Source organism: Manacus vitellinus, unplaced genomic scaffold, assembly GCF_001715985.3.
Source record: "Manacus vitellinus isolate BGI_N305 unplaced genomic scaffold, ASM171598v3 scaffold_2_pilon, whole genome shotgun sequence".
Classification (NCBI taxonomy): domain Eukaryota; kingdom Metazoa; phylum Chordata; class Aves; order Passeriformes; family Pipridae; genus Manacus; species Manacus vitellinus.
In genome coordinates, this window is record NW_021940208.1 from 52,219,283 (window position 1) to 52,240,596 (window position 21,314).

The 21,314-nt window shown below is 39.1% G+C and overlaps 1 protein-coding gene across 1 annotated transcript; it reads left to right on the forward strand.

Annotated features, from left to right (window-relative positions):
* Positions 1 to 4,639: 4,639 nt before the first annotated feature.
* On the forward strand, positions 4,640 to 19,742 carry LOC103767279 (arylsulfatase D). Its single transcript, XM_018070982.3, has 11 exons — positions 4,640 to 4,712; positions 7,282 to 7,331; positions 7,866 to 8,015; positions 10,263 to 10,384; positions 11,842 to 11,964; positions 14,604 to 15,027; positions 15,759 to 15,895; positions 17,086 to 17,220; positions 17,864 to 18,026; positions 18,318 to 18,439; positions 19,059 to 19,742. Exons 2-11 carry the CDS (start codon positions 7,306 to 7,308, stop codon positions 19,427 to 19,429), a joined length of 1,773 nt encoding a protein of 590 aa, XP_017926471.3. The 5' UTR covers positions 4,640 to 4,712; positions 7,282 to 7,305; the 3' UTR covers positions 19,430 to 19,742.
* The last annotated feature ends 1,572 nt before the right edge of the window (positions 19,743 to 21,314 follow it).

Genomic DNA, 21,314 nt, shown 5'->3' on the forward strand with positions numbered 1-21,314 from the left:
ATTTCTCAGTATGCAGTATTTAGTTGAGAGGAAGAATTTGAAAGTGAGCACAGTGAACACAAACCTGAACAGAACTAGTAATTTTGAATAGCACAGAACTGGGTTTTTACGTCCTAGACTCAATGTCAGAAAAACTGTGGGTTTTAACATTTCAAGAACTTTGGTCGCTACTGTAGTATGGATCAGGCCCACCTTGTTATTAACTCTCATTTCTCTCTGTTTACATACCTGAGTCTACACACTTTCAGCATATATGTAACTCACCTGGTATGAGAAATTTTGATTTATAATTTATTCATCCGTATATTCCTAGCATGAATGGATTGTTCTGCAAACTGTGAGCAGCCAATTCCTCAGTCTGTAAGAACATCTGGGGTTGCCCCATCCCAGGTGCAGAATTCAGCACTTTCCCTTGTTGAACTTCGTATGCTTGGTGATTGCCCAGTCCTGTAATTTGCCGAGGTGTCTCTGCAGGGCCTCCCTGCCTTTGAGGGAGTGAACACTCCTTCGAGTTTTGTGTCATCTGCAAACTTGCATGGTATCCTTTCCAGTCCTGCATCCAAGTCATTTATGAAGGTGTTGAAGAGCTAGGCAGAATGGCAACATTAGGCACCATTGTGGCTAAACACTGCCTTATTGTTCCATTTTCTTACCCGGCTGTTTATGAATGTTGGAGATCACACTGGCTTTCTTCAATCAGGACAAGATTCTTCTGATTTAATGAAGACATCTGCATCTGTGATGAGGATGCCTCCTTGTTTTGAGGTCTAGTACTATGGGGAGAAACAGGCATTTCTGTGTCAATTTTACTCTTAATGCAAATGATTCATGGGTGAGGTGAATCATACTGAAAAATATTTTTTTTTCTCTCTGTGGCTATAAGACCCTCACATTAGCTCATCATACAATGTAGCTATCCAAATTTAGAATATGCAGATAATGGTATATAAAAACAAATGAAAGAGAATACTCTTTTATGGCATGATTTGTAACTTGGCATTAGGGGGATGAACAGATCTAGAGCAGCCTGGCCTAAAAGGACATGAGGGTGCTGGTGGATTAGAAGCTGGATATAAGCTGGCAATGTGCATTCACAGCCCAGAAAACCAATCATGTCCTGGGCTGCATCAAAAGCGGCATCACCAGCATGTCCAGGGGGTGATTCTGCCCCTCTACTCTGCTCTGGTGAGACCCCACCTGGAGTGCTGCATCCAGGTCTGGAGTCCCCAGCAGAGGAAGGACATCGACCTGCTGTAGTGAGTCCAGAGGAGGGCTTCCAAGATGATGAGAGGGATGGAGCACCTCTCCTACAGGGACAGGCTGTACCAGCTGGTGTTACGCAGGCTGTTTTGTAAGTCATGTGAGCACTCTACTTGTACAGTAATTTACATATGAAAATTAATTTATTTGAGTCTCTCAATTATTTTTAAATGCTGGACCAGTTCCACAGGTTCAATAGCTTCTCTCTTTTTCTTTCTCCATTTTTGTTTTTATTTAATTTTATTAATTTATTTTTTCTCCTTCTGGACACAATCACAAAGCTCTGTCATGTCAGACGTGCATGAATAGTTATAGTATTGCTTTATCTTGACTTTCCAGACAGACAAGGACTTTTATTCTGCTTAGCAAGAAAGTTTAGGTTTCACGTACAGCTTGCAGGTATCCTCAGGAGTGGCACTGGTGAGTTCTGCCTCTGTGCCTGTCTACTTGCACCTGCTATAGAAGGAAGCACCTTCTCACTCAATCCTGTTACAAAATCCTTTCACCTGACAAATTAAGACTTCAGCTGCATTCCACTCAGCTGAGCTGTCATGCATTTGTTCAACCCACAGACTTGGATCTAACTTCAACTACTCACTCACCCTGCAACAAAAGCTTCCCTGGGGGCAGGCTCAGAGTAGTGCCTCTGCACAGGCAGTTAGGAGCCCTCTGGATGGGCTACCTGCTCCAATGCTGGCAAACATTTCAGAGAAGAATTTTTCATAATATCTAATCTAAACCTCCCCTGGCACAACTTGAGACCATTTCCTCTCATCATATCGCTTGATACTTGGTGGAAGAAACCAACCCCCACCTTGCTACAGCCTCCTGTAATGTAGTTGTAGAGAGTGATAAGCTCTCCCCTGAGCCTCCCCTTCTCCAGGCTAATCAACCCCAGCTCCCCCAGCAGCTCCTCATAAGACTTGTACTCCAGTCCCCTCACCAGCTTTGTTGCCTATCTCTGGAGATGCTCCACCACCTCAATGTCTTTCTTGTCATGAGGGGCCCAAAACTGAACACAGGATTCAGGGTGAGGCCTCATCAGTGCTGCAGAAAAATACAGTTTCTCAGAGAAACCCCAAGGTTTCTCAAAGCACTCACATGGGACTCTCTGGGACTCCCATGATCTCCCACAGCATGTATGTGTCACTGCCTTTCTATACCTTTCTTGAGAAACACACACCAAGAATGCAATACAGAATATACCTTCCTCCAAATGTTAACTTCCTACTCTTCTGGCATTTTAGGTTATGCTTTTTTCCATTCCATATTAAAATCTAACTAAATACTTCACTTTTAACAGCTTCAATCCCAAGAGAATAAGAAGTGTACGGGTCCTAGAAATTAAAGGCACCTGCATTCTTCTACCGGTAATATTCATATCGGACCGTTTTTCTTAAACTTAAAAAATACAAACTCACCTTTCAGAACATATTGAAAATGTTGTCATAAAAACAGCTTTCATAAATGCTTTTGTATGCTGTATTCATTTTTTTGATCTGTTAGTACAGTGACTAGCAGTATGGTTTTGTATCACTAAACAATTTCAGTCTAGCTTGAATACAGAGCCATTAAAATTCTCTCTGTACAGACACTAAATATAGACTGGAATCTTCAAAGGATGTTTCATCTCATCCTAGAATAGCAGTATAGGACAGCTGGACTGCCCTCACTGTGACTGTCTTTCACTATTGATCATAAAGAGAGTCTGGATGATGCAAATCTGTACTACTTGGTCCAGGATGACAGGTAAGGCTCTGCAAGTGCTCCTGGGCATCCGGGCCTTGAAGACCTGGTGTGAATCAGAGCTCCGGGAAATAACACAAAACCATCATTGTGTGATGACTTTTAGAAAGGTGGAGTGTGGATCAACTGTTCTCTGAAACAACAAATAAAAGGTAGTAGTCGCTAGAGGGAGCCTCTTAATCATCATATCTTACATCAAACCACACTAACTTGGGCCTTCAGCTCTTAGATATTGAAGCACTTTAATACAGTCACGGGGTGTTACTGCCTCAGTGTAAAGTACTCAATGTAAAGAAAACAAGAGTAAAAAGACAGGACTATGCAAGGCTTCTGCAAAATTCGACATTCATTCCGCATTCTGAACAAATACAAACTTTCTAAAGATTTCCCCACAGAGAATCAGCCAAGTCGGTTCAGTGGATGGGAACAGAATTAGTTTTGCCAAGACATTTTAAAGATGCCATCTTTAAGTGACTAGTGAGAAAGCATCCACCTTTCCCTCCTTCAAACACCAAAACGGGCACAACTTGTCACTTTGAGAGGAAAGTCCTTGGACCACCAGCACTACCCTCTCTTCTTTACCTTCATTACACTAGAAGTGTGCCCAGGTGATAATTCCCAGATTTCCAGCCCGACTTCAACAAGTGCTAGTTAGAGCAGCAATCTGGTCTAGCTCTCTCTGTGTTGGAAGATGGCTGTCTACAAAATAACAGTGCAGTGTAACTGCAGACATGCTTTCAATTTTCTACTGTACTCTAAATTTAGTAAATAACATAGCAGTTATAGTTTGTGGTTCTCTGTTACAAGTTCTATAGAATTTGAAAGAAGTCCTGGAAAAAACACAACAAGAATATGGAAGCTGTGGAGATAGCCTCATTTGCAAGAGGGCCTCTCTCATTTAGCAGAATCCTGATGGAATTGACTGCAGTCTGAACAGAAAAAACATAAGCACCTCAGAAGGTGTTTCTTTTTAGAAAATATACAGCAGTATAGGGCATCAGAAAACAGGAAATCCTATAGACTTTAATGAATCCCTGAAGTGCTAGAGGCACAATGAGGGGAATGGGAATTAGAGAGGTACAGACTGGGATGCTGTAACACAGGTGGGGATAAGAAATCAAGCACTGAGAGAAGAAAAATTGGACACATCACTTCTTCTGTGCATGTTGTCTGTAACCACTTCAGCATGCAAATGTTAGGGTGGGAGGGAGCAGGGAGGGGATCACCTATGGTGCTGTAATTTGCCTCAGAGGTGATCCACTAGCAAACCAACCTGAGCATTGCAACTGGTAATGAACCATCAACTCGTAATAACATCACCCTTCTCTTTTAAGATATGAAAACACAGGAAATTCTGTCAATAAAGCAAGATTGCTGCTTAGTTCTGCCTCATGTTGTCCCAAAACACTCAGTACAGCAGAACTCAAACAAGAAAAATCAAAACAGCAAGCATTAGCCAGCATGTAACCTGAATTTGTCCCTTTAAGTGACGACGAGAAAACAGGCAGCACTCAGAAGTGAAGCTGAATGACTCATTTTCTGAAAAAGCAAATTCAAGTCTCTTACTGGCATTTCCTCCCCACCCTAGAACTATTTCTTACTGCGTGTGCAGAGACAACCTTGTCACTGCTGCAAGCACTGAGGACTGCCATAAAGTGAAGAAATTAGCTCAATTTCTATTTCTACAGACAAAGAATTGCTGCTCTGTAAGTACAGCGATTTTCTCTGGTGGAAGTGAGGAAAAGTTATTTATAATGCCTTTTATGGGAGTGTCTCAGACTTGAAGCAGATCATTCCCATCCCTTGAGAAACTGGTGGTTGGGCAGAAAGCATTTTAGCTGCATTTGTGGTGTTCCCCAGCCCGACCTTCCCACACTGTATGAATGTCAGAGCTGTGCAAACAGCAGTGGGACGTGCAGCTTCAGGGACTTCAGGATAAGCTAGAACATGCAGCTCCTTGCAAGTTCTGGTATAACACACTTTTCCTGTAGTGAACTGTAGGACATGTAACTACGGCAGATTTCAGGACTGTCTCCAGAAACAGTTACTAGACGCTGTGCCATAGCAGCAGTCCTTGTGCTGAAAAAATTTTGAATGGTTTTAAGTCGACTGAAAACAAGCTCATGCACCAGTCTATCAACTGCCTGCTTTGAACATAACTTGACCAGGTACTGTATTCCTCCCTTACTATGTTGGAAAATGCACAGGAAAATTTTAATGGGTGTTTGGAAACTTTTTTTCTTGCTCCTGCCGATAAAAATATCTCAAGGAAGTTTTTAAAATATCCTTTTTCCCTTTACAACAATATTATTCTCATAGAAACATCCGTATAAAGTGAGAGCTGCAGACAACTTGTTATCATGAGTCTGACTTTTATCTATCCCAAGTCTTCAAAATACGAATTTTTCAAAGAAAGTTTCACAGACTGAACAGTACTGAATCGAGTGGTATTAACTGTATGATTTTTCGCTGAGTGTTGCCAAACTAATGCCACAAATGGGTACTGTGTGTATCTGAGTAAATCTAAAAATATGAATATTTTCTCTTATGCATACTGGCTTGATTTAGGATTTCAGTATCTTGTAAGTATTTTGATGGAAAGGTAAATACTTATTTGAATTTTATTGCTTTGAATCAATACAGGAAACAATAGTTAAATATGAAAGATATGCAAGCTAAACTCCCCCCTTCTCCCGCCCTTCCCCCTCCCCATTCTGAGATTATTAAAATGGATGAAGAAGGGCATAAAATCTAAATTATTTTGGGGGAGGGATTAATGATGGGAAAGGGAGAAAAAAGTTTTGCTTTAAGCCAAATTCAGTTCAGGTAAGAGAGAGGACTGTTTGCTTGCAGCACGGCTTCAGTGGCGCTTTGGCAAAAGTGGTTCCACAGAGGTCTCCAAATATGCATCCTCTGAACTGTTTGCTGCTGCCCCAGCTGCCAGGGGCCAAGCAGGAAGCTGCACAGCTGTGTGTGCAGGGACCTGGGCTCCCTTTGATTGTTCAGAATGGGGAAAGCTGCTTTCACCGTCTGTCTTGCTCCCACCAGAGCTGCTAAAGTTTCTCTGCCTGGACTCCCGCCACCTTTCACTAAGAAATGGCTTGACAGGGATAATACCAGCCAGTGTAGTAACTGGTTTTGGTATTACCTGCTGTTTTACAGGCAGCTTCTAAGGAAGCTCAGCCTTGTGTTCCAGGCTGTGCTTTAAATCAATGTCTCTCTAGTGTGAAGTGCAAGCAGTTAGTGACGACCAATTGCACAATTAAATCTGATTATTTCCAACTCCCTTTTTATTTCAACTGCTTTGGAGACACGTAGTATTTAAATGTAAAAGATGACTGAGGTATTCTCCAGCACTTTTCCTATATCTACTTAGGATGCAGCAAAGGCACAAACTCAAATGCAGGAAACTGAGTGTCTGTACATAGCAATGCTGTATCAGCACTGGTAAGTAAGTGTTTGGATGCCGATTTTCTAAGCATAGAAGTTTAAATTTTCCCTTCAAAGCTTGTAGTGTTGATGGATAAAATGTAAGGACTATAGATATTAACTAAGCTGCTTAATACCTCATTTCTGGAAAACAAAATATGAAACCAACATAATTTATAAAATTGAGATGCTTGGGACAGATCAGCTAGACATGGGATAAATTTGAAAGGAGTCTATTTTAAAGCTTCTGAACCAAGTTCACTTGGCCTTTATTTCAAAGCCTTTAAATAGTTTGTCTTGTCCTTGCACAGAAAGGAAAAGCCTCAGAGAAACCTGTGCATTCTTAGAGTAAAAAAAAACAAGAGGACAAAAATTCTTCTAAGAAAATATTATTGGAAAAAGATGACTAGAATTTCTATAACTACAAATACCTCTTATAAACCTGAAAGTAAACTTGGCACATTATGTAAAGGAGCAGCAGGTTGCTACTTTCTCTATGATCACAGAAAAATAAATTATATTGACGGGATTTTAAAGAGCTCTTCTTTTCCTATCTGAACACTAAGTATTTTTCATACAGCTGAGTCATGTAAGAAAAGAGAATTATTTTGCTGTTTTAAGATAAACTTCTCTACACAAAAAGAAAAATTCCTCTAAGAAGTGAAGAAGTGATAGCAAGAAAAATAACATTAATGCCTTTACTCTTCTTCATTTAGGGTCTGATCTGAGGTGCACTGCAGTTAATGAAACAGAATGTTAGCAGGCTTTGGTAAAGTTTTTAATATATTTTTATTGCAGTGACTACTAGGAAGATGTAAATATGACAAGGTACTCTTGATTTTGCAGGATCTGAACACTCCAAATGCAGAAATGATTTGGCAACTAACATCTTACTGGTAAGAAAAAAATCATGAGTTATTGTTATATCATACTTAGATCTTAGTGAAGCTTAATAATGATACTCTGTTATAAAAGAGTAGCATTGTTTATCCATCAAGTACACTAAAAATGTGGGGTTTGTTTGTTTCTCTTGTTATTAATTTTTGCAAAACCCAAAGGTCCCAGTCTGGTCAAAAATGATGTCAGAGGAAGTTGATCCCATTCTCAGTTTCCCAGACCAACTTCTAATAAACATCCCAAGCCACTGAAGCACAATCACTTGTATGTCACATGCTACATGTAAATTCCCACGTGAGACTGCTCGCAGGAAACTTGGAAACAATCAGAAAAGGAGATTTTAAAGTTATGGACCTGACATTTTCCTTTTCATTACATCTGTTTGGGTCAACAATAAACATGTAGCACACCCTCTGTGTCTGGACAGAGTGGTCTGATCTGCAGCCAAGCTTACACTGGAGGGTCTTTGGCCACATGTGGGGGGCATGATGAATGGCCAGGTCATTGGCTTCTTTCCTTCTTCTGTGTTTCAGGTCACCCCTGGTTACACCCCTGATTTTTGGTCTGCTTCTGCAGCCACCAGTCACACAGCTTTCCATTATCACACGGCCAAACATTGTTCTATTGATGGCTGATGACCTTGGCATAGGGGATGTAGGTTGCTATGGGAATGATACTATCAGGTAAGGAAACTAAATGTAAGGGTGAACAGAGCTGGTGTGATATTTAATGTAAATCTGAAATCTTCTGCCTAGGATTACCTCATAGCCTAGAGTGCATTCCTGGGGCAGCTCTGCTACGTGGAGCTGCTTTACTGTGGGAATATGCCAATTGTTCTTGTGTATCCCTTAATTGCCTGACATTGAGAAAGAGCTGTACCCAAAGATAGAAATGTTGTCCCCTCTTTCAACATATTATTACCTCATTTTAACTTTATGTTGCCATTATGTTTCCCATTCTTACATCAAAGTACAGTTAAATCACTGCAATGAGCTATGTTACTAGGAAATACTTCTATTTTCAATCTCAAGGACATAGAATTTGCCTTCTTCTTCAAAATTGTGCCACAGTATTGCCTTCTGGCTTTCTACTAGCTTGTCACTTTGAACAAAATCAAATTTGCTGTGATCACTCCCTTCACCCAGCAAATTTCTCAGAATCTTACTTTAATCAGCTTCAGTTGGCGAGTTTCAGGTAGGCAGCTGGTAAATGTAGGTAGCTGATGGGGCTCTGCAATGCTGGGCCTCCAAACCATCATCCTCATGGCATGGATTTTCTTTTCAAGAGCAGTGGGGCACATTTGGGATGTACCAGTGGAGTAACTAAGTACCTGGAGTCTATTAGCAATTGTCTCTCCACAGTGCTGAGAATCCAGGAGTTCAAAGCAGCATTTTGGTAAGTGGTCCTTTCAGAAGCCATGTTTATCTAGCTGAGATGGCAGCTGTGCTAAATGGTGGAACTGTACCAACTGCTCTCCCAAGTTACACTGCATGGTACCTCTGGTGAAAGGCTGTAGGCTGTACAGAATAAGAAACCTTGTTGCAGACGTTGTTTCCTGGCAGTGTGTCTTTAAGGGAGGAATCCTTAACAATACCAGAACAAAGCAACAAAACATCCAGGATCTTTTGAAACCCTACTGAGGATTTTGTCTACATGTGAACACCACTGAACTGCTAATTGCAAAAGCAAAATTGTAAAACTGAAGTTGAACCTAATTTAAAGCGGAAATAGGCATACCTTATATTGGAAAAGGAGATACTGTATTCTGAAATGTAAGACATTCTCTTGTCTGTAACTAGTGTGCTAGGCAAGCCTGGTTTTGCTTGCCAGTTGTCTACAAAATACCCTTCTCTAATCTACACTTAATTCATGTTGCCACAAGAGATTGCCACTACAGTGTGAAAACATGCAGGATTTCTTTCTATTTTTCTCCTTTTCCCTTCATTTAAAACATCAGGAGAAGCATTTTGTTTGCTTTCTTACCTGTACTGTAAGTCATGTAGCATCTTGTGTAGTCAAGCATTGTTACCCTGTGGCAACTAAATTACCATTACACTGTACGCTGATATGCTCCTCTTCAAAAAGCTGGTGTAGGAAATGCTGCTTTTTAAAAATTTGGTGCAGGAAATGCAGCTCTGGAGGGATGAAAGGTCTATGCATGTTTCATGCAAGTTACGGAGCTTCCTGAGGCAGAGAGAAAAAGCACGGGTCCAGCAGATAGACAGCTCTCCTTGTCCCCGTGGAATTGATTATTTGTTAATTCAACCTCAACCCTGAGTAAGAAAAATATAATTTAAAAATATTTTGGAGAATGAAAAGGCTCCAGGGAGACTTTATAGCAGCCATCCAGTACCTAAAGTGGGCCCATAAGAAGCCTTGAGAGGAACTTTTTACAAGGAAATGCAGTGATAGGACAAGGGGGAATGGCTTTAAATTGAAAGAGGGTAAATTTAGATTAGACATTAGAGAGAAATTCTTTACTATGAGAGAGGTGAGGCACTGAAACATGTTGCCCAAAGAAGCTGTTGATCCCTGGAAGTGTTCAAGACCAGGTTGGATGGGGGTCTGAGCACCATGATCTAGTGGAAGGTGTCCCTGCCCGCGGCAGAAGGCTTGGAACTAGATTATTTTTAAGGTCCCTTCCAACCCAAACCATTCTATAGTTCTATGATTTCTGCAAGACTCTTCATAGGACATGGGAAACAAGAAGGAATTGTTGGCTTGAAATTAATCCAGATACTGATGTTAATGTAAAAAGAAAAAAAGAACTATTCCCCCATCACTTGAGAAAGTTAAAATAAATTTTAAAAAATTATGTCCTGGCCATCTTCAAATAGAAGAAACTTCCCAAAATAAAGATAAGTATATAATTCTTTATTCCCTTGAAAAACCCTCTGAATGATATCTGATGGTGCTGGTTGCATTTTTAGGACCCCGAACATTGATCGCCTGGCAAAGGAAGGAGTAAAACTGACCCAACACATTGCTGCGGCTCCACTTTGCACCCCCAGCAGAGCAGCTTTCCTCACTGGCAGATATCCCCTCCGATCAGGTTTGCCTTGCAAAGCCAAGCAGCCTTTAACCATTGCTTTATTACTGTAGAGAACAATGTCATACAATGGGCACAAAAAAAAATGAGGGTGTGCAAATAGAAGGGGTGCCACAGACACATCATCCCTCACTGAGACCCACAAGACACCAGCCAGGCCTAGAACCTTGGAGGTGGCATCTATATTTATGGAGTACATCCAACTGATTGGGGGGGAAAGCAGAGAAGAGAAAAAAAAGCTCTGCAGAGCGTCTTGGTCCCCCCAACTCACAATTTTGGTTGCCTTTTGGTGCTCTATTGTATAAATTGCAGCCAGAATGAAGTTAGAGCAAATCGTTACATTCAAAGAAGTCATTACACAAAACATGAATAATAATAATGACACATTTCTAAAGCACCAGTTATATTAATTTCTGCCATGGGTGTCTCCTCATCATATGTCAGAAACAGCTCAGCCCTGCAGGGAGCAGAGTAGATCTGTGCAGATGTGTATCCATTCCCTCCAGTCGAGGTGCAGAACGAGTCATGTATGGGAAAGCTTCTTTACGAATCTGTCAGAATTAATCCATCCTATGAAATAACAGTTTGACAGGTATATTATTTTTCCCAGTTGTGTTTTTGAAGAAAAAATACTATCCTGTCAAACCACATCCCTGAGATGAAGAGGTATGAAAAACAAACAGCTCTACATGTTTCTAACAGCATCTCTCAAATGCTTGTTCTATTGCAAATTATCTTCAGAGCCTTCATTCCTGAGACATTTCGAAGCCGATATGTCATCCTACATTTATCACAACAGCTCCCACTGAGACTGGTAGCTTGAAAATGCATGTGGGCTTGTACAAACCCTCTCCCTCTATAAAAGGACCAGAGATGTTCAACACTGCCAGAAGTGACTGAGCTTCACACAACACTGTATGACGGGGTTATGCCAGTATAAAATGCTAAATAATGGGGTGTAAACCTGCAGGTGAAGAGAATACTGCAGTGCTAGGTGACTACTCTGTGGGTCTCAGAAACGGGATACCAGCCATGACACTGTGCAGGGAAATCTTGAGTTCCCAGGTAGCCTTATGTGAGCTGGAGTTTGAGGCTAATAGAGGGCTTAAGTCTCCTTATACTCTTCCCTGCCCTCACAGTCGCACTAAGTAAGTGCATTACATACAACCTGGATGCCACTGTAACATATAAAAGCTCCTATACAACTGTGTCATTCCTAATGAAAAGAAATGAAATGAAATTGAATAAGATGTCTCAGTATGACGTACAAAGAAGAATGGGTACCATAGAGAGGCTTAACTCTTGTTTAATTTTGTCCAGAGTCCTAGATTCATTTTCCCAAACAAACAGCATTAAGATGAACATTTAACACTGTGATTTCAATGAAATCAGGAAACAACGAATTATGTTGGCTAAAAGTACTCTGCCTCTTACACTTACTCAGGTTGCTTTATTTTTAGGGATGGATGCTACAAACAATTACCGTGTTATTTTTTGGAATGCTGGTTCAGGAGGCCTTCCTCCAAATGAAACCACTTTCGCCAAAATACTTCAGAAGCAAGGCTACAGCACAGGACTGATAGGTATGGAGACACTCCTAAAAATGTTCTAGAATGTGTTTCACCTGCACATCTCACTCGAACCAGTTGTTTTAGTTAGTAACTGCTAATACTTCAGTTGGAATATTTTCATTTCCCAATTTAAGAATATTACATAAGAAGAAATCCTGAACAGATAGTATCTTTCTTGAAAGAACAAGCATCTGATAAAGCAGAAAAACTTTACTGGTTGTCAAAATATATAACGAAAAATATGTTAATAATTCCTGAATATCATTATTATACCAGGTACAAGATGCTTATTTGATGCTATTTCATTTTTAAAAAGGCAAAAATATGAGTGCCATTTAAATATGTATGATAATGTTTTACCCAGTTCAGAGTAGATTCATGGCAAAAGGGAACAGCTGCTACTTAAACCAGTAGAGACAATTTATAGTATCACAGGATTTGGCCTTTTAAAACCAGAAACAAAGCAATTATGACACTAAGTTCACCACAATTTCAGTACAGCCTGTAAAACATTGCCTTCTTCAGCATTGGCATGAATTTTGTTCATATATTATAGTTCTATCTTTTTAATAGTTGTAACCTTTAGTCATGATCTAGTTTCAAATAATTATTTATCTTAGATATGTCACATAATTCCACAGGTTGATAAAGCACAAACATTCCTGAGCTGAATTTTCAGCTAATTCTCCTACTTCATCTGAGCATCTAAAATGTCAAACCCCAAAATCTACATCTGACACTTAAAAATATTGGCTGTACAAACCAACTGAATGTATTAATAAAAGTTCCTGTAAAAATAGATTTATATTCATTCAACAGAATAAATCTAAACCACACAGGACAAAACTAAAAGAAGCCTTCCATGCTATTTAAATTCTATATTACTAAAGCTCCATCTCCTGTTAGTTTTGCAGCAATATTATTTTAGTTGTTTTAATCAGCTCATAAAACAGCCCGTGCATGCTTCAGCTTGGTTTCAGCATGTAATCACTAAAAAAACAATCAGATTTCTCTCCACTCTCCCAAGGGAATTGCCCTGCAGGGAGACTCTGCTGCATACTTCCCATAAGCAAAATGAACTAGCGTTTTCCCTGTGGGCATCTCAGCTAAAATCACACTACGGACACCAAAAGCATCACTTAGTTTAACTGGATTGACAGATCCTGATTAATTGCACCGTAGGGGATGGTGGGAAGCATCAGCTGTAAGTGATGCTGAATTTTACATTCAAGTCATGAAGCAAAAAAATCTTAACATCTGTGCATGTCACCACAGCTGAATGAGCACTAAGTAGTCACACCTGAATGGTTTGTGATTGTTTTGCCCTGAGCACAACTAGTTTAATTGCAAATTAAATCCTATTAATAATCTGCAGCTTGAGGTGATAATGAGACTTTTTGTTGGGAAATGCTTTGAAGATATTTTGTAGTCAAAAAGCCAATGTTGCATAACGTATGCCCTCAGAGATTAATTTATCTTAATTATACACTTAGTTTATCTTCTGGAGATTTGAGTCTTTTCTAGCATGTCAGAAGTCTTTATCGACCTTGGCTGGAGATTTAGGTGTTGGAGTGCATTTGGATTTCAAGGATACTTTAGCTGCACCTGTATTCATGACCAATGCATCTATGTATTGATTACAAACCTGTTTCATTCTATAGCTGGCTCTAAATATGTCAAGTAAACTGAATAGAGATTTTAGCTGAAAGGAATTCATCCACTTAGAATGGAACTTCCATTCCTTCTTTATATGTATATCTAAAGAGCAGCATTGTTTTTCCTTCTGAAGCATTTTTTTCTGCTCCTATTGTGATGCACAGCAATTCTATTGAAACCTACTTAGAGTTGACTGCTAGTATAATAAAGAAAAAATTGCATTGCAAAAGGTCAAGAGATGTTCCTTCTGATTTATGAAGACTTCAACATTTAAAAGAAGGAGGCTTTAGCTTTTTAAAATTTGACTAAATACAAATAGCAAAAATATTTATAAAACTAAGTCTTTTATTCTCATTCAGTATATGGAGATACAATGATCAGCAAAGTTACTAACATATGTAGAGTTTCATAAGAAATCCTGATCTCCTGAACTCAAGTTTTTCCGGATCTGGTGGTTTATCTGGCAAACAGACAGCTGAGCTGCCAGTTATTTGACTACTCTCCATAGCCTCCCTTATCAGTCTGGCACCAACAATGAGTGTTGCCACAGTCCTGACATCAAGCTCTTCAAAACTTTTCAGAAACAAGTCTGCACAGCACCTTGAAGGTAAAGAGACAACAGAACAGTGTTATTTTGTCCTGTGCTTAAAAAAGGACAGCTTCCCCCTACTTTACCTGCTAGATCTCCAGAAAAGCCATATATTTTTGCTCAGTTCTGAATTTTTCTCGATTTCTAGTTCCCTTTATAATCCATTTTTTTTACATTTGATAAAAGCTTAAGGGCATGAATATATGTGCAGAGCACCAATAACTTTGTTGGTAGAGGTTTGGTTTCATCAAACCCATTATATCACTACATACTCAGTATATTTCCGTGTAGGATGAAGAAGTCATCACCAGCAGAGTGAAACCAACCATTTTGGAGAAATATTTTGTATGAGGAAAATGGTTTTTTATATATTTTCTCTTTACGTTTTAAAAATCTACATTTTCAGGGAAGTGGCATCAAGGTGTTAACTGCGAATCCCGCAATGACCATTGCCATCACCCTTTAAATCATGGATTTGACTATTTTTATGGGATGCCTTTTACGCTAATAAGTGACTGCCAACCAACGGAAACACCGGAGATGGACAGAGCTTTTAGAAGGAAACTCTGGCTTTCTACTCAAATGATTGGCCTCATTGTACTCACTGCTGCCCTGGGAAGACTGACTGGCTTGATTCCAGTCCACTGGAAAACACTGACCTGCCTTGCTGGGTTTAGTCTCCTGTTCTTTGTATCCTGGTTCTCAAGTTATGGGTTTGTTCGCTACTGGAACTGCATTATGATGAGAAACCATGAAGTTACTGAGCAGCCAATGGTGACAGACAGAACTACATCCCTTATCTTGAGAGAGTCCATTTCATTTATTGAAAGGTAAAGTGGTTTTTCTTTGATCACAAATTTTCTTGAACATCTTGCAACTTTTAAACAGCACTTTGCCATGTGAGTGTTTTATAATTTTTATAATATCATATAGGATTATAAGTATTATTAAGCTTATTAATTTTAAATAATATCAATATTTATGTGGTATCATTAAACCAAAAAATTAGCTGCTGCTTAAGAATGTCCCGTATTCCTTGCTTCACTAAAGCTGATAACATTTCCAAATTTCCATGTGTTGGACTGAATATTTCTGGACTATATTGGGGAAATATGTATATCTATCAATGAGACCAACATTGCAGCTTTAAGGAATAGCAGCTAATTCAGAAATGCATGTGTGGGCCAGAGAAGGAAAAGCAGAGCTGTGGTGTAGCCTTATCATACAGTCTGGTATGTGGGCAGCAGCTGGCAGGGGATAAACCTGCTGCCTTCACTTCAGTAGCACAGTTGTGGTTTGCAACAGCAGAAAGTGGAGCTTCAATCCAGAAGTTTTCTATCTATGATTCAGAAGAAAAAAGGGGGTCATTTTATACAGGCCAAACATTATTTGATCAGACAAATCCTAATCACTGGGTTATAATATCTTACAAACTATGATGTCTCTGAAGAGATTGTTGAAATATCTGTACATAAATAATACCATTTTTCATTACACCTGACCTCTGTATGCATTGAGAACCTTCCTCCCTAATAACAAAATGTTGATTTCTGTTCCTTAGAAATAAGCACAAGCCATTCCTCCTCTTTCTTTCCTTTTTACATTCCCACACCCCTCTCCTCACCACAGAGAAGTTCCTTCAGAGGAGCAGACATGGTTTATATGGAGACAATGTAGAGGAGATGGACTGGATCGTGGGTAAGTCACCATAGCAAATAAAAATGTCTCCAACTATCTAATACCTAGGTCTAAATATGTAGTAAAACACAATTGTTATGAAAAGGACAAGGAAGATAATTAAAATCAAGTAGGAAAACGTCCTAAGCTTTTTATGAACATTTGTTAATTTGTGTGAGGACTGTTGGCTTATAGCATTGGCTTTTTACTTTCTCCAGTCTTGGACAAAATGAGTCTTTCTGGTCATTCATTTTTTTTTGGTCAAGTGTTTACCAGTTTTAACCATGTCCCCTTAGCTCCTGTCAAGGAGCCCTCCTGATCTTCTTATTAAATATTGAGAATTATTTCATTTTCTTTGATTTATAGAGATCGGGTAATTTCAGCCTCTTATGGTCATTTCTAAGTAGGTGATCAGAATGTGATAAAACTGATAAGCAAATTAATTCCAGATATAAACCAGCAGGCTATTTATTTCTGACTGCAGCATTAAGCAGCATAGTAAATATTTTTCAGCCCCATTCATAAATCCAGAAGTGTTCATAAATTTTAATTGGTATGCCCCCCCCAATTAGATTCAGCCTGTTTTTTTGGAGGGAGGAGTTATTTATCATTCAGTCATGATGGAGGAAAAGGACCCATATTGGCAAAAGGGATAAGAGTTAGGTACATATACAGAAATTGGTTTCAAACCTACCTGTCAAACACTTACTTTTAAATGAAAAGGAAATTTATCATTAATGCATATTATATCCATCCAGTAATGTAATCCACATCCTAACTGCGGTCTAGACAACATAAAGTAAGGGTACATGCCATTTTTTACACGTTTCTCATGATAACCACCACTGATGCAGAATCTAACTTTTTGGGGCCTTGAATCACATTTTCTTTCCATATTTTTACAGTACGTGGCACTTTTGCCCTCTAAAATACAGCCTGTGACTGTTGTTGTTGCACTCTGTTAAAATACAAATAATAAAGGGATTACAGCACATCACAAATTTTCTATGCTTTTAATAAGCAATAATATTAATATTAGTGAAATAATAACTAAAAATCTTATTCTTAAAAAAACTCTTCTTTTAAACAATGGGCAGCCCTACATGGATAAGAAATTACATTGATGAATGTTGACAAGTCAGAGGCTAAAATTTATGTAGTGTAAGCTATATTTTTTTCTTTTTAATACATACATATTCTTGTGTTTACAGGCCAGGTTCTAGATGCTATTGATAAGGAAGGTTTGAAAGATACTACACTAGTTTACTTTGCCTCTGATCATGGTGGATGGCTGGAAAGACAAGAAGACAAAAGGCAGCTGGGTGGCTGGAATGGAATATACAAAGGTAAGAGCTGTCAGGGACAGTGACAACCCAGCATCAACTAGTAAAGTATTTTGGACACCCCTAAGGTGTAGATAAGACTGTATGCTTAAGGAGTGACAGTATTTTATCATTGAGAAGCAAATTTGTCTCATTTTAATTAGGCATTTAAAAATGAAGTAAATGCTAACATGGGCAGATGTTCTTTATAAGCATGAATTCTCAAACTGTAATTTCCTCATGAGGCAACTAACCACAAGTTAATTTTTATTAAGATTGTATAACTTCTCACTTAATACTACTTTCATCTTACATCTGAATCCTTGCTTTCACAACAACAGGTGTGTTATAGGATTGTAGAAGAAAGATGAAGAAATCATTTTATGCCTGAAAATTTTATCCACACTGAGTGCTGATGGGGCAATGTGTTTCTAAAACAATAGAAGGTAGTAAAAAAAATAAAAAAAGAAGGTCATTCAGGGGTGGGGCTGATCTAGTGAACACACTTTCATTGATGCTGTGGAGAAGGATCTTGGCAGTAAAAACAAAAGAATAAAGAAGGCTCATGAAATTAACATTAGCTTATAGTACAGTAACATTTGTCTAAAATTTCTCTTTATTTTAAATGAAATTTATTTTAAATCCTTTTTTTCTTTTTAAATGAAAGGTGGAAAAGCTATGGGAGGCTGGGAAGGAGGAATTCGTGTTCCAGGGATATTTAGATGGCCAGGAGTGTTACCTCCAGGAACAGTTATTGATGAACCTACAAGCCTTATGGATATTTATCCTACAGTAGTTCATCTGGCTGGAGGGGCAGTGCCTCAGGACAGGTACAAACACAAGTATCTTTATTACTCCTTCTTTCCCAAAATAATGGAAAATAAAGTTTGGAAACACATTCTAAGAGTCTGATGTTTTCTTTTTCAGTCCTGCTCCTTTTCTAGGCACATCTATGTTAGCACAGCTTCGTCATCTCTTCTCTACATTTGAAATTGAGCCTCTACCCAGTATCTTCTACAAGCCTCTTTCTCATTCAAAGTTGCCAGTTCCAGCAAGAGGTTTGCAGAAGGAATGCAGTCCTGTAGAGAGATCAGTCTGATGATCTCTGTTTTTTCTGTTAGGATAATTGATGGCCGGGATCTGATGCCTCTACTGCGAGGAATGGTTGCGCACTCAGAGCACGAGTTCCTGTTCCACTACTGTGGCATTCATTTACATGCTGTGAGGTGGCACCAGAAAGACAGTGAGTATACAGCCTCTCTTCAAAAAATTAGGTCTAGTCTACAGAAGGGCACACTGGCCTAACAGATTTTTTTCTGGGATTGCAGCTTTCCATGTAATTCCAGGTGTAAGGTGTTAAAGAACTTACTAGCATTGCCTGTATTGTACAGGACAAAGAGGTTTTTGTGGCTTCAAGGCACATGGCATGCCAGGCAGGCTACTGGAGCTCAGGATACGTCTCACCCACATCTCCACCTGAAAGCAATGCCTGAGGAGTCAGTACCCTCCTTGTCTCATAGAGAAGTCCTTGTCTCAGCCCTTTGTCTGTAGTCCAGCTACCTTAAAAGAGAAGTAAGCCATGGAATCCCAAAATCTTTTTTTCATGTTTTCATAAAAAACAAAGTGACTGATAGCTCGTACTTGCTGAAAACTTTGGAGAAATTTCAAAATGTCAGAAATCATTTTACATTATTGGTTTAATTCTGTGACACCTAATTTTAAATGAAATTAAAATACTATATCAACTAATAAGTGTAAAGCTGAAGTGCAAACAGAAATGAACTCTAGAAAAATATTCACTCTTCCCTGTGATAACTGCCAGTACCACTGCAAGCCTTCTGTGATTCTTTCTTTCCTGCCAGGTGGAGCCATTTGGAAGGCTCACTATGTGACCCCTATCTTCAGTCCTCCCGGAGCTGGGGCTTGTTATGATAGAGGATTTTGCCCATGTTTTGGGGAAGGTGTGACCCACCATGACCCTCCACTGCTGTTTGATCTCTCACGAGACCCTTCTGAAGCCAAACCTCTCTCGGCTGACACTGAGCCCCTCTTTGACACTGTCATAAGGAAGATTGGAAGAGCCATCGAAGAGCATCGCAGGACACTGACTCCAGTCCCAGAGCAGCTCTCTGTGTACAACGTGGTGTGGAAGCCGTGGCTGCAGCCATGCTGTGGGACATTCCCATTCTGCTGGTGTGATAAGGAAAGTGATAGTAAACTTGCTGACCTATAAAGGATAGAAACAGATACTTCCTCAGAAATGTATTTAGATTAAGAGTGTTTCCTTTGGGGGTGTTGATCAGTGGGTCATTTGTTTCTCTAAATGCAGCCTTTATATAAGAATTGTTCCAGTGAGTGGCACAGTATTTAGTAAAGGTGGCTATAGGCTGGACTCTCTCAGGGAGGGATTAAGACAGAATGATCTGAAGACTATGTTTTAACTTGCATCTGCTGACAACTGAATGAATAGTTCAAATGCACTGAAGCAGGTCAAGATTAGATCTGTACAAGTAATGATATAACATGTTTTGATGATTATGAATGTACACAGAAGCTTTGTTTTGGTTTTTTTGTGCTGAATTTCTAAGTGATTTCTGGACTGAGGTCTTCCTTAATTTTGTTATCCTTACTGGTGATGCATAAGGTGCCCCTATAATAACCTGAACGCACATTGGTCAAGTGCTCCATCTTGATTTCAGCATGTAATCACCAACTAAAATCACGCAGATTTCAGTATTTCAAGTTTAGTGTTCTTCTATGGACACTGTGATGCAACATTCTGAGAATCTGCCAGGCTTCACAGATTAACAGTTTTATCCCTAAACAAACAAGTTGGTATCTGTGATATCTATGCTTGAGCACTGTCTCAAGCAAGACTGACAGTGTCTGTTAAATAGCATCTCAGGGGCAAATCAAAATATAAATAATCAATGGCAGTACCTAGAAATGTCAAAATCAGGATTACAAATTAAAAACCCTCACAGCTCATCTATCTGTACCATGTAACTGGCATGAACACAATGTTGCCTCACAATTTCCACTAAGCATCACATCATAACACAGTATTTTACAACTAAGCATTTTTTTCCTACCTAAAAATAGCAATTAAAAATTATTATTATTATTATTATTATAAATTGCTGGTAGAATATAAAAAGCAAACACTTCCTTGTCCTGCTTTTCAGGATTTGAGTTCAGTTAGCATTATTTTCTCATTGATGTTTCAGTGTTTTTCTACTGTACACTTGAGTAGCCTCCACAGCTTTTTGGTGGTTTTCTTATAAAGGATTTTACTAGTCTCAGCAAAAGACTGGGATACTTCCAAAACTCAAACATGTGAGCCAGTTACGGAGTTGACTTTCTGTCATTGGACAGTTTATTTATTTCTCATTAATAATTGCTACAATTAAGGAACCATTTATAAACTGGTTACTTATGTTCACTTATTCCATGAAATCTCATAATCCATTCCTAGAGGATAGGGTAAGAGGAGAACAGCATTTTTTGCTATTCTTTTCTCACTGCTTATTTTCATTTCTCCTTCTTAAAGCTGGCAGAACAAAACAAACAAAAAAAAAGCAGAGATATTCTATTTTGCTTGGAAACACTGTCTCTTCAAGATTCTGGTTTATACTTCTTTCTTGTCTATGACCTATTTTGCAGAGTGATGAGGAGACCTTGCAACTTTTAGAATGTTATCAAGCAAAGGAACAGCAGTGCTGATGGCTAGCAGCTTCTAAGGAAGACAACTTGATTTTAAATATTGTTTCTTAACATTTAAAAGCATTCATATTTTGACGAAACCATCATCAAGGTGCTTGCTGTGAATCCACAGTGACCAGTGTCATCACCCTTTAAATGATGGGTTTGGTTATTTTTATGGATTGCCTTTTAGCTTAGTAAATAGTTGTCAGGTAACAGTCGACAGGACTGTGAGAGCCTTCCATGTGAAACTCTGGCTTTAAAATCAGATCACTGGCCTCATTACACTCGCTTTTGTCTTCAGATGACTTCCTGGTTTGATTTCAGCCAGCTGGAAAACTTTCATTTGCCTTGGTAGGTTGGATCTCTTATTCTTTGCCACCAACTTCTCATTGTTGATTTGTAAATTATGATGA

Excerpts from the sequence above, each read along its gene's own strand:
- LOC103767279 (XM_018070982.3), top strand. The coding sequence starts at position 7,306 with ATGATTTGGCAACTAACATCTTACTG. Across the intron at positions 11,965-14,603 it reads CTACAGCACAGGACTGATAG|GGAAGTGGCATCAAGGTGTT; the intron begins GTATGGAGACAC and ends CTACATTTTCAG. Across the intron at positions 15,028-15,758 it reads TCCATTTCATTTATTGAAAG|AAATAAGCACAAGCCATTCC; the intron begins GTAAAGTGGTTT and ends TCTGTTCCTTAG.